The 11,832-nt window shown below is 33.8% G+C and overlaps 1 protein-coding gene across 2 annotated transcripts; it reads right to left on the bottom strand.

Annotated features, from left to right (window-relative positions):
- Positions 1 to 2,267: 2,267 nt before the first annotated feature.
- On the bottom strand, positions 2,268 to 9,865 carry LOC130815125 (probable inactive receptor kinase At2g26730). Of its 2 annotated transcripts, XR_009042539.1 has the most exons (3): positions 8,324 to 9,849; positions 5,293 to 6,273; positions 2,268 to 2,959 (listed from the first exon to the last, which is right to left on the bottom strand). XR_009042539.1 is itself a non-coding variant. In XM_057681486.1 (2 exons), the coding sequence occupies exons 1-2, from the start codon at positions 9,639 to 9,641 to the stop codon at positions 5,600 to 5,602; spliced, it is 1,992 nt and encodes a 663-aa protein (XP_057537469.1). In that variant the 5' UTR covers positions 9,642 to 9,865; the 3' UTR covers positions 5,220 to 5,599. The 2 variants fall into 2 exon arrangements, 1 of the variants encoding a protein (XP_057537469.1); XM_057681486.1 differs by lacking the exon at positions 2,268 to 2,959 and having other exon boundaries at positions 5,220 to 6,273; positions 8,324 to 9,865.
- Positions 9,866 to 11,832: the final 1,967 nt, after the last annotated feature.

The following is an 11,832-nucleotide window of genomic DNA, read 5'->3' on the forward strand; positions in this document are numbered from 1 at the left end:
ATAATTTAATAAAATAAATTATTAATTATTTACTAATTTATCAAATTAATAGAAAATATTTATTTATTAAAAAGTGTAATATTGTTAATTAAATTTGGGTAAAAATAGACCTATATAAAAAAATTTATAATTATATTAATAACCTACTGTCTCATAGTATAAATTAAGTTTAAATTAGATGGTTTATAAATTTTATGGATCTAAGACACCATTTAAATAACAGTAAATATCCAAATTGTCGAAAATAGTTGTAAGATCGTTATAAATTCGCACAAACCAATTATAATCTGATGGGACAACCTTAAATTCATTTTAAATAAGGTATTATAATGACTTGATTAATTTGGGCCTTGTTGGAGAATTAATATGTACTTTGTAAATCAATTATAGATTTTATTACCGACAAAACTATCTCGTATTTAAGAAAATAGTGTTTTATGAAATCTTCTGTCGTAATGATTTTATAGACTTATGAATCATATTCTAGTTCTTTTAAATGAATTTAAAAACCATTTTAAGTTATATTTACTTTAAGAAGGATTGAAACGAAACATTTTAGTGGTTTCCTTAAAAAAAATCGTATTGAACTTTAATTACTCTTTGTTATGATGCATTTCCATACATGCTAGTGATTCCCCAATATAATACAAAGGTTATGTTTAATGACATGATTATGCTAAGCATGTTTTACCCATGTGGGAAATATTATGATTTGATTTTGCTAAGTCGCAAATAAAGTATGTTTTGCTGTGTGCAAATAAAAGATGTTTATCATATGAAAAAAGTTAATATTTTTGACTTTCAAATGCTATTAAAATTACAAGATATATATTATGAACAAAAAAATGTTTTAGCCTAAATGGCGGGTACATATGCCACAGCAAATGTTGTGTGCTTGATTAAACGGCTCACCAATGCTGAGCGCGTATTGTTCACAATACCATTGTGTTACACTTGCCGAACATGTCGCGGACGGTAGACCGACTACCAAACGAGTCACAGGATGACTCACAGAGTACCCATGTAAATTTATGATATGAGTTTGAAATTGATTTGGATCTATTGAGATCTTATGATTTATGATGAAAAATGAGAATTTGAAATGACTATAGAGCCATTGAACTGGATTTGAATCATAATAAGATTTATCAAATGAAAAAGCATATTTCAAAATAAATTTACGCAAATAAAAAAAAATATTTTAATAACTTGTTTGACGGACACCAGTGTGTTTATACTCGGCCTTTTTGCTGATACTATGCTTTGTATGTTTTTCCAATGGTTTTGTTTTTAGAGTAAACCCCTATGGCACCTCGACGGAGAATGGATATGCGAGCGGAAGTTGAACCCGAGTTGGAGTATGACTCCCCTTTTGTTTAGATCTCTTTATTGTATTTGAGAAACTATTATTTAGATTTAGACTAATTTAAGGATGTAATTTGAACTTTGGACTTATATCGATTTGGTTGTAATTTTCCTATATTTTGGACAGTTAAGACTTACGTAATATTGCTTGGATATTGGTTTGACCTTTAAGTAACCCCTTAATTGTGTTGGCAAAAGTAAGCTTTCGCTTGATTAATACTAAATTCCAGTTAGTGTTTGCCTTCATAATTTGAGGCGGTTACATCTCGAAGAAATCTTATCAGCTTCAAAGCAATACGGCAAAATGGTTACCATATGGAAACCAAAAGTATAAATGAAAAAGAATTCTTATGCCTTATAGCAGAAAGAAATGGAACGAAAATTATCCTTGAAAGAATGCCAGCATATTCATCGGGGTTGTATCTCACCCATATAGGCCCAATTGAAATAAATATGATAAGATTAGACAATAAGGAGCTATTCACTTTATGGCATGACCGCTTAGGTCATCCTGGCACTGGGATGATGTATAAAATAATAGAAAATTCAGTCGGGCATCCACTAAGAAATATTAAGATTCCTCAGTCGAATGAGCTCTTATGCACCTCTTGTTCTCTTGGAAAATTTATTACTAGACCATCAGTAAATAAGATTGTTACTGAATCTCCTATATTTCTTGAAAGAATTCAAGGAGATATATGTGGACCAATTAATCCACCATGTGGACCTTTTAGGTACTTCATGGTCTTAATAGATGCTTCCACAAGATGGTCACATGTAAGCCTTCTATCAAGTAGAAACAATGCATTTGCAAAACTACTTGCACAAATCATCAAATTGAAAAATCATTTTCCTGATTATACAATAAAAAGTATTAGATTGGACAATGCCGGCGATTTCACATCTCAAACTTTTAATGATTATTGCATGTCAATTGGAATTAAAGTGGAACACCCTGTGCCACATGTTCACACACAAAATGGTCTTGCTGAATCCTTAATTTAGAGATTGCAATTAATTGCAAGACCACTGCTAATGAAATCAAAATTACCATCATCGGCCTGGGGTTATGTAATATTACATGCAGCATCATTGATTAGGCTAAGACCTACAGCTTATCATAAGTATTCGCCAATGCAATTAGTAGCTGGTCTTGAACCAAATATTTCACATTTGAAAATCTTTGGATGCGTTGTATATGTGCCCATTGCTCCCCCTCAACGTACAAAAATGGGTCCACAAAAAAGAATGGGAATATATGTCGATTTTGAATCTCCATCAATCATTCGATATCTTGAACCATTAATTGGTGATCAATTTCAAGCTAGATTTGCTGATTGCCACTTTAATGAGACAATATTCCCATCCTTAGGGGGAGAGAATGTGGACTTACAGAAAAGAAATATGGAACTTATTTGGAAAGCAACACATTTAGAATATTTTGACCGAAAAACAAAATCATGTGAACAAGAAGTACAACGAATTGTTCATCTACAAAGTGTTGCTAACCAATTACCTGATGCATTCGCAGATACTAAGAGAGTTACAAAATCACATATACCAACAGCAAATACTCCAGCTCGAATAGAAATTCCTGATGAAAAAGAAAAAAGTGATGAAATTGTTGTGCAAAGAAAGCGTGGAAGGCCACTTGGTTCAAAAGATTTAAAACCAAGAAAATTGAGAAAACTAGAAGATGCACAAAATAATATTCAAAATGAAAATGAAAATAAAGGAGAAAATCAAGACATTTCCGATAATGAAAAGGATAAAAATTATGAAATCTCAATAAATTATATTTTCTCCAAGAAAAAATGGAATCGAAAAGGGATCATTCCAAATGAATCCTTTGCTTATTTTGTAGCTATTGAAATAATAAATGATGAAAATGATCTTGAGCCAATATCGATAAATGAATGCAGAAAAAGTGTCATACTTGAGTGCCATTGGTGCTTTAATGTACTTAGCAAATAATACAAGACCTGATATAGCATTTTCTGTAAATTTATTAGCTAGGTATAGCAATGCACCAACAGAAAGACATTGGAATGGGATAAAACATCTATTTCAGTACCTAAAGGGAACCATAGACCTTGGATTATTTTTCCAGTCAGGAAATGATGCCATACTCACTGGGTATGCTGATGCAGGGTATCTATCTGATCCACATACGGCCAAGTCACAAACTGGATATGTTTTTACATATGCAGGAACCGTAATATCTTGGAAATCAACAAAACAAACTCTAACGGCTACATTCTCAAATCATGCAGAACTGATAGCTTTATATGAAGCCAGCCGAGAGTGTGTATGGTTGAGGTCCATGATCGGCCAACTCCAAAAGGATTGTGGCTTAAACGATACAACTAGGGCACCAACTACAGTTTATGAGGATAATGATGCATGTATCAACCAAGTCAGAGAAGGATACATCAGGGGGGACAGAACAAAACACTTGTCACCAAAATTATTCTTCACACATGATCTACAAGGAGATAAAAAGATGAAAGTCCAAGAAATTCAATCCTGTGAAAACTCTGCTGATTTATTCACAAAGTTACTCCCGTCAAAGCAATTCGAGTATTTGGTACACAAGATTGGAATGTGCCGATTTCGAGACATATGTTAACTTCAGGGGGAGAAATATGCTCACTGTACTCTTTTTTCCTTTGATCAGTTTTTTTTTCCCACTGGGTTTTTTCTGATAAAGGTTTTTAATGAGACAGTTGTAGGATTATGAATGTCATAATAAAATTTCCATATTTATGTAATGCATTCAAGGGGGAGTGTTGAGATTGATGTGACAATACAAGGGAATGCATTGTCTTTCACAACAATACCATATTTGTCTCCTCTTCCCATCTTTTTGCTATATATATATCTATAAGTTATTGTAATACAGATATGAGAAATGTAATAGAAAGATAAAACAGATACAAGTTTATCTTTTATACTAACTTTTCTCCTTATATTCTCCCTACCTTTTAACAACAATAAACTTTTTTGACCAAAAGAATTACAACAGGCAAAAAGTCGTTAAAAATTAAATTCATCGGTCAACATAGCTAAATTGACTCATTAGATCCTATGATCTTTATAATCAAGACCAACGAAAATATCATAGCAAAATTGCATAAAACAAAATTAACTTAGTGACATTATGACAATGAAATACTCCTCATTCTTCATGAAGCATAGTATTCATCATCACTAAGGGTTAGATTGAATTGAATTTAATATTTAAGAGGTAATTAAAAGTCAAATTAGAATAGAAAATTAGTTAGTGTGATTAAACAAATTTGATTGTTAGAGAGGTGAAATAGTTAGTTAAAAAATAATGAAAAATAGATAAAATAGCAATTAATTCACTCATTTACAGATAAAAATTTATCCTATTGAAGGGTGGGCAAATTTTATCCTCCAAATTTTTTTTTTTTTTAGTTTAATCTCATTATATCTCTTCACAATTATATCAATTACTTCCTAAATACTACTCTAATTGGATTGAATTAGGAGAGAAGTAATTTTAAGGAGTATGGGACATTGAATTGAAAGATATGATATGTCTGTATAATATTAAATAAATTAAAGTGCACATGAAATTAAAATGAGATAATGTAGTTCATATCCAGATAATAAAATGCAAAATGAGTAGTATAACTGAAACTAAAAATAATGTAGATTAAGTGAGATAAGAAAAAGTAACTAACAGATACTCCTAGTAGTAGCTGGAAAGAACATATGCACCAATTAGTAATGGAAATTCTTCATGATAATATATATATATATATATATATATATATATATATATATATATATATATATATATATATATATATATATATATATATATAGTAAAAAAATTTAATGAAACAAAAGAGAAATCAAAAGAAAAATAAACCCAACAAAAAGAGTACATCCACCAACCTCTTTTTTTCTCCTCAAATCCAATAAGCTCATGGAATCCCCAACCTCTTTTTTTCTCCTCAAATCCATTTCACACATGCAACAAAAACTCAAATTTTTTTAGGATATAAAAAATAAAAATCAAATTTAACCTTAAAAAATCAAAAGAAAACAAAAAACTATTGCTATGTTCTTACCAACCTAGCTCCATATCCATCCTCCACATTCCCTGCGCAATTTATACACTTAAACTACGCGCTGTGCGCATTTTTGTTCAAATTTTTGTTAAAGAATTGATCAAAGAGATGAAATTTCCTTCAATGCTTGCTCAAGGTGTAACAGAAGGTGGAGTCCGGGACTCCATGGGCTGGGCATGCCCATCAAACCCTTTAGACGGGTCATCTGACGACGGCCGGATTCCACCATCTGTGTTACTCTCACTCCGATTAATATCTTCAATCATCCGAAGAGCGTCAGGCATTGAGGGACGTTGATCAGGCACAGTTGAGACACAGGCCATTGCTATTTGCAGGAGTAGTACCATTTCCTCTTCGATATTGTGATGTCTCATTAGCTCAACATCAAAAACCTCAGCAGTCCATTCTTCACGGACAACTGATTGTACCCATCTAGGAAGATCGATTCCCTCATCTCCTAATGAGGCTTGATTTGGGGACTTTCCGGTAAGGAGTTCCAAAAGCAGAACACCAAAGCTATACACATCGGATTTGAATGTTGGTTTTAGTGTTTCTACCACTTCTGGGGCTCGATACCCAGCAATACGATTATTGTTGGAGGAAGAATTGGGGGAGAAGAGAGAGGAAAGTCCATAATCAGTTATTGCAGGATCTTGGTTAGAGTGCAAGAGGATGTTGGATGACTTTACGTCGCCATGGACAATATTGTTTGATGCATGAAGGTAAGCAAGACCTCGAGCAGTGCCAAGGGCTATCTTCATTCGGTTTTCCCAATCTAATGATGTACGACCAGAACCTCTGCTACCTGCAATCTCACAAAACAGTATAGGTAAAGTCGGCCACATTTGGTTAAGTCTTTAAGATACTCTATAAAGACTCAATTTCCAAAAGATATTCCCAGCTAATGACAAGCATCAGAGTTGTTAAACATCAAAATCAATGCACAAATGACAATCTATCATTAGTTTAATTATTACTTGAGTTTATACAGGAAGTACTGTGTGAAACCTCTAGTGATTGTCTTTCTCTATTTGTCCAGACCCCCATTTTTCTCCATACACTATCATGTTTGTAGTCCTATACTGCTATCTTATAACTCAAAGGAAACAGACAAAACGGATCTTGATTCAATATCATTCGGTATACCTTTTGGCTTGTTTATCAAAGGAAGTCATATAAAGCTCACATGGTCGTATGAACACCCACTGTCGTTCACACTTGCACCCCACCCTTTCTATAAATGGAAGGCAAGTGTTTAGAAGGAAAAAAAATATGAGTTAAAATGGACATGAAAGGGCAACTCTAATGGGGAGAATAAGTCAAATAATGATCAAAACCTTTCACGAAAAGCCTTGATTAATTCGAGTTTGAAAAGCCTGAGACTAATTGCGCAAATAATGCTCTCTTGATCATGTAATTGACAGAAGAGACTTCCATATAAATCAACATAATTGAGTATATTTTTGCAGGAAAAAACACATAATTCAACTGTTGGACAAAGAAACAAGCAAGTTTCAATTAGGTCTTCTTGAATTCCAATAAAAGATAAGGTGTTCTTTTTCATTAACAGAGGTAAAACGACCTAAAGACAGTTACTTTAACAAGAAGACTTAAAATTAGAAGTAGGTTCAAGATTAGGTGACACCATGCAATTTTTTCCCTATTAGTTGCCTAATGCTAGGCAATTTGTAGGACTCATGAAATTAATGAATCATTTAGCCAAGAACAGAATTAGTGAGATTACCAAACTAAACATCCAGAATAAGAAAAATCAGTAACTTCTCTTTCAGTTATCATTAACCAAAACAAGTACATCAGTCCCACATTTATCACCAACAATCATAAAAGCGTCACATTATTTTTATTTACCACTAAACAGTTGCCTAAAGTTGGAATTTTGCCTAGGTGAACTCCCCAAATTACTCATCTACTATATCACGAAAGTACTCCTAATCAGCTTTCTCCACAGAAAAAGAGAGCATCCAAAGACTAAACACATGCTTTATAGGTCTACGGGACCCATAAAACATAATTTTAATCCTACAAAAATAGTCCAAGTTACCCAGTATGAATGGGATTCTTAGAATGTCAGAATCAAACAATGTGTAATCATTCCAAGCAATTTCTAGGTTTTGATGCTAAACACAACTTTGTTTTTTACACTTTTCCTTTTTCTTTTAATTTTTCAAGCTTTTCTTTGTTCTTTTTCTAATTTTTATACTACTATGAGAGTAATCTGAAAGACACTCATAAAACAGAGTGGCTTGGCATGGCATTAATTAAAAAAGAAAGGTATACTACCTAAGTTACAAGTTCAGGGTGCTTAAAATTATAATAGATGATTTAATTTGCTACTGGCAATCACATATTTCTATATTTAATTCTTAAATCTTGGGCCAACTTCCAATTATTTCCATTTTCTACATCAATTAAAAATCAAACTCCTCTGCTTGTTAGTACCCATGTTGTGAGAGGATGAACCCAAAAAAACAAAGAAATCTATCATCTATATTCAAAATCCACCATCAAAATTACTTTACTATCATGTAGTCAGTCCTATTACTATATAACATAATAACAATAACCACCAAAAAAGACTCTATCCATTTCTACATTACTTTACTGATTAAGGAAATGGGTATTTAAATTTTTAATCAATTAACTAAGAAGTATAATACTTTGTTTAATATGAGCTTCTTCTTTTTAAACTAATTACAGTAATGTACTAGCTGTTCTTGAAGTGAACTGAGTGACTCAAATCAACTCAACAATCAGCAAATAGGCCAATGTGATAGTAATATCAATATATCATGAATCAAAATACAATGCATGAAAAGTAGAGATTGAATTCATACCATGTAAAAGAGCAGATAAGCTACCAGCAGACAAATAATCATAAACTAACAACTTCTCATCTCTAGAATAATAGTAAGCTCTTAAAACCACCAAGTTCTCATGTTTACATTTTCCCAAAACCTCCATTTGCATATCAAACTCCTTCTTACCCACTACCACATCCTTAAGCCTCTTCACAACCACCGTCGTACCTTCCTCCAACACCGCCTTATAACTCGTACCAACACTCCCTTTCCCCAACACCTCCGCCGATGCTCTCAACAAATCCTCTAGATCAAAACTATACGCACCACCATTCACAAACACCAACTTATTTCTCTCCCCACCTTCAGGGCCAGTTCCACTCGTTAAATCGTCTTTTGAAGACGATGTCCCAGCTTCTCCAGCCCCACCTCCAACCTCCGCCGCTCTCGACCCCGCCGCTCCTGCTGAGACAGATTTAGCGGCGGTGGATTTTGAGGCGGCTTTTCTCCTCCTCAAACAACAGATAACCAAGCATAATAATAATAGTAACAAAACTAATGCAGATGCAACTGATATACCGATAATTGCTCCTTTAGACAATTTCTTCTTTCCTCCGACCTCGGCGGGGGAAGAAGGAACAATGGCAACAGGTGAAGGCGATGGCGAAGGGAAAAACGATGAATTACATGGTGGAAGTGGGCCACCACATAACTGTAAATTACCCACAAAGGAAGATTCCGGAAACTTCTGTAAAGATTTCGGAATTGAACCGTTTAGGGTATTGTTAGCTACATTGAGTTCTTGTAAATTCGCAGTAATACTCGGAATGTGGCCTGAGAAATTATTTTTTTGTAAAAAGAGCCCAGTTAAGGAAGTTAAATTATTAATAGCATATGGGATTTCCCCCGAAAAATTGTTGTTTGACAAATCAAGACGAGTTAAGCGAGTTAACTGAGTTAAAATCGATGGAAACTCGCCGGAGAATTGATTGTTACCGATATAAAGAGCGCGAAGAAAAGTGAGATTTGAGAAGTCTGAAGGGAGAGTTCCGGTAAGACTATTGGAATGAATGCTGAGAATACGAAGCTCAGAGAGACGTCCAATAGTGTTTTCAGGGATGGAACCCAGTAATTCAACGGCAGGAAGACGGAGAGAACGGATATGGGTTTGAGACTGATCGCATTGGACTCCGACCCAATTACAAGCGGATTGAGATTGGTTCCATTGAATGCGAGGAGAGTGTGGAACTTGTGAAAGGAACGACTGGAGTGCTTGTTTTTCTTGAGTTGGTTCCGAATTGGATCGCTGAGTTAGGACGAGTAACAGAATGACAATCGGGAATGGAACTCTCATTTTTCAGGGGTTATTCTTGAATGGAAGGAAATGAAATAGAGAGTTTTCGGATTGAGAAATGGTGTAGGACTATAATGTTATTCGATGGAGGGACGCCATGGGAGATAACTTGGGAAAGAAGGAGGGATCACGACCAGTAGAAGAATGAAAGAGAGTGATGAGTGAGAGGGAGTAGAGAGAAGCAATTGGAAAGAGAATAAAAACTACCTCCTCCTTTCCAAGTTGCTTTTTAATTTTTAATATATCTAATCATATATAATAAAAAATTATAAAAATTAAATATTAATAATTTTTCTGAATTAAAAAATTTTTTTACAAAATTATATTTTAATTTATAAATTAAAAATTAATTATAAATTAAAAATGATTAATAATTAATATATAAAAAATTAAATAAAACTTTACAAAATTATATTTTAATTTATAAAATAAAAATTAATTATAAATTAAAAATAATTAATAATTAATATATATATTCTAGTATTACAACTAATATCAAATATGCTTTGCTGGATAGAATAGGAGAGACGAAAGAATAGTGTTAGGTTGGAATTTTAAACAAATGGAATATGATTGAGTTTATTTTATTTTATTTTTTTTAAGATTTTTTAAAGTAGTAGGTGTGAACACATTTACATATGTTCAGTACTGATGGCGCGTGGGTTTTGTGGAGAACGGAAACACTGTCATGATCTCATGGATAATCCTCTACCAATTAATTTTATTAACTCAATCCTTAAATTTCGCCACCCTTTTTATTTTATCGTCACTCCTAAGAAAATTATGTATTTGCCTCTGGATAATCAAAAAATTACGATTTTTCCATTGAACTTAAAATTTTCTATATATACCACATTCTCACTAATATTTTTCTTACCACACTTAACCAACTTACAAAAGCAAATTGTTGGAGAAAAAACTAAGTTCAATCCGCAAACAATTGATCGAGGTAATTTTTTTTCGAATGTAATTAATTTAAATTTTCAAACGAAAAAAAAAATTAAAGTTGAACCGCCCAGATCTGGGTGATTCAAATATTTAACTTTCAACCGGGTTCCATCTGCCCTGTCTGAATATTTGGCCTTGTTGATTTTTTTTCCCGCCACACAACTTGTCCACCATGTTCTCAACGTCGTTGGCAATATGCCAGATGCATAACAAATGCCGCGCATCTACATTAAACAAAACATTGAACGAAATTAAGACATATTCAATAGATAGAACGATAATACCTTATCAGCAAAACCTTTTTACCTGGGAAGACGTCACGAATAGCTGCAGATAAACTTTCGTCTCGATCGGTTACAATGACGTTGGGAGTCTGAGCAGTGCTGAAAATATCTCTCAATCCCGCAACACCCACGAATACGACAGAGCCGCCTCATCTCACATCAAACAAAACGCAACCACGAAGTTGTGATTGGTTGGCGTCATTCTGATCACTTCACATAGTGGCCACTTTTGTTTGTTCGTTTGTACATTATATCTATCAGCACAACATACGGCCACGTACGTATCATTTGGATAGAGGTAGGATTTGCAATTAACAGTCTGCTCAATTGCCCTTCGCTATCCAAGTCTGTCCAGACCACGTAATTAAGTTCTGTGGCCATATGAAGACAGTGTTGAAGGGGAGTCCTATCCTCCATCTCTTCTTTCCATATTGATTGCCTAATATTATATATCTGATTCATACTAGCATAAAAACCAGGAAATTTGTCTCTAATAGAATTCATAATAAAGGCCGGTTGCATTCCGGTTGTACTAAGCAGTCGTATGTGCTCCCAAATATCTACATTGATCCTATTCGCCCTTATATGACCATCCCCATACGCTAAGAACGGGTGGTTATGTTTTCCTTTTTCACCAGGACACACCCTTACCATCCAAGGTCTTTCTTCTGGTTTACGACTACTTCCTACAATCAAAAATTTACACCCGCAACTTCTACTTTTAGAACCAAGTCGGGCAGTATTATCTAAATTGTGTACATCACCCCTAATATTACCATAGCGGTAACATCTTAAATAGACACTAACTCTAAAATGTCCTTCTTTCTTTTTATAAGAAGCACGTGTAACTTGAAAACCAATTGTTATTGCTATCGCATCGGCCCAACTATGTAACTCATCTACGGAAATAAATTCCCTATCCGTAACAAAGCTACCGGAGTAGTCTACGTTGTCTCCAA

This window comes from Amaranthus tricolor, chromosome 6 (genome assembly GCF_026212465.1).
Source record: "Amaranthus tricolor cultivar Red isolate AtriRed21 chromosome 6, ASM2621246v1, whole genome shotgun sequence".
NCBI lineage: Eukaryota > Viridiplantae > Streptophyta > Magnoliopsida > Caryophyllales > Amaranthaceae > Amaranthus > Amaranthus tricolor.

Bases quoted from the DNA above. Each gene is read 5' to 3' on its own strand.
- LOC130815125 (XM_057681486.1), bottom strand. From the start codon at position 9,641: ATGAGAGTTCCATTCCCGATTGTCATTCTGTTACTCGTCCTAACTCAG. The intron at 6,274-8,323 runs GTATGAATTCAA...GTGAGATTGCAG, and splicing joins CTTATCTGCTCTTTTACATG to GTAGCAGAGGTTCTGGTCGT.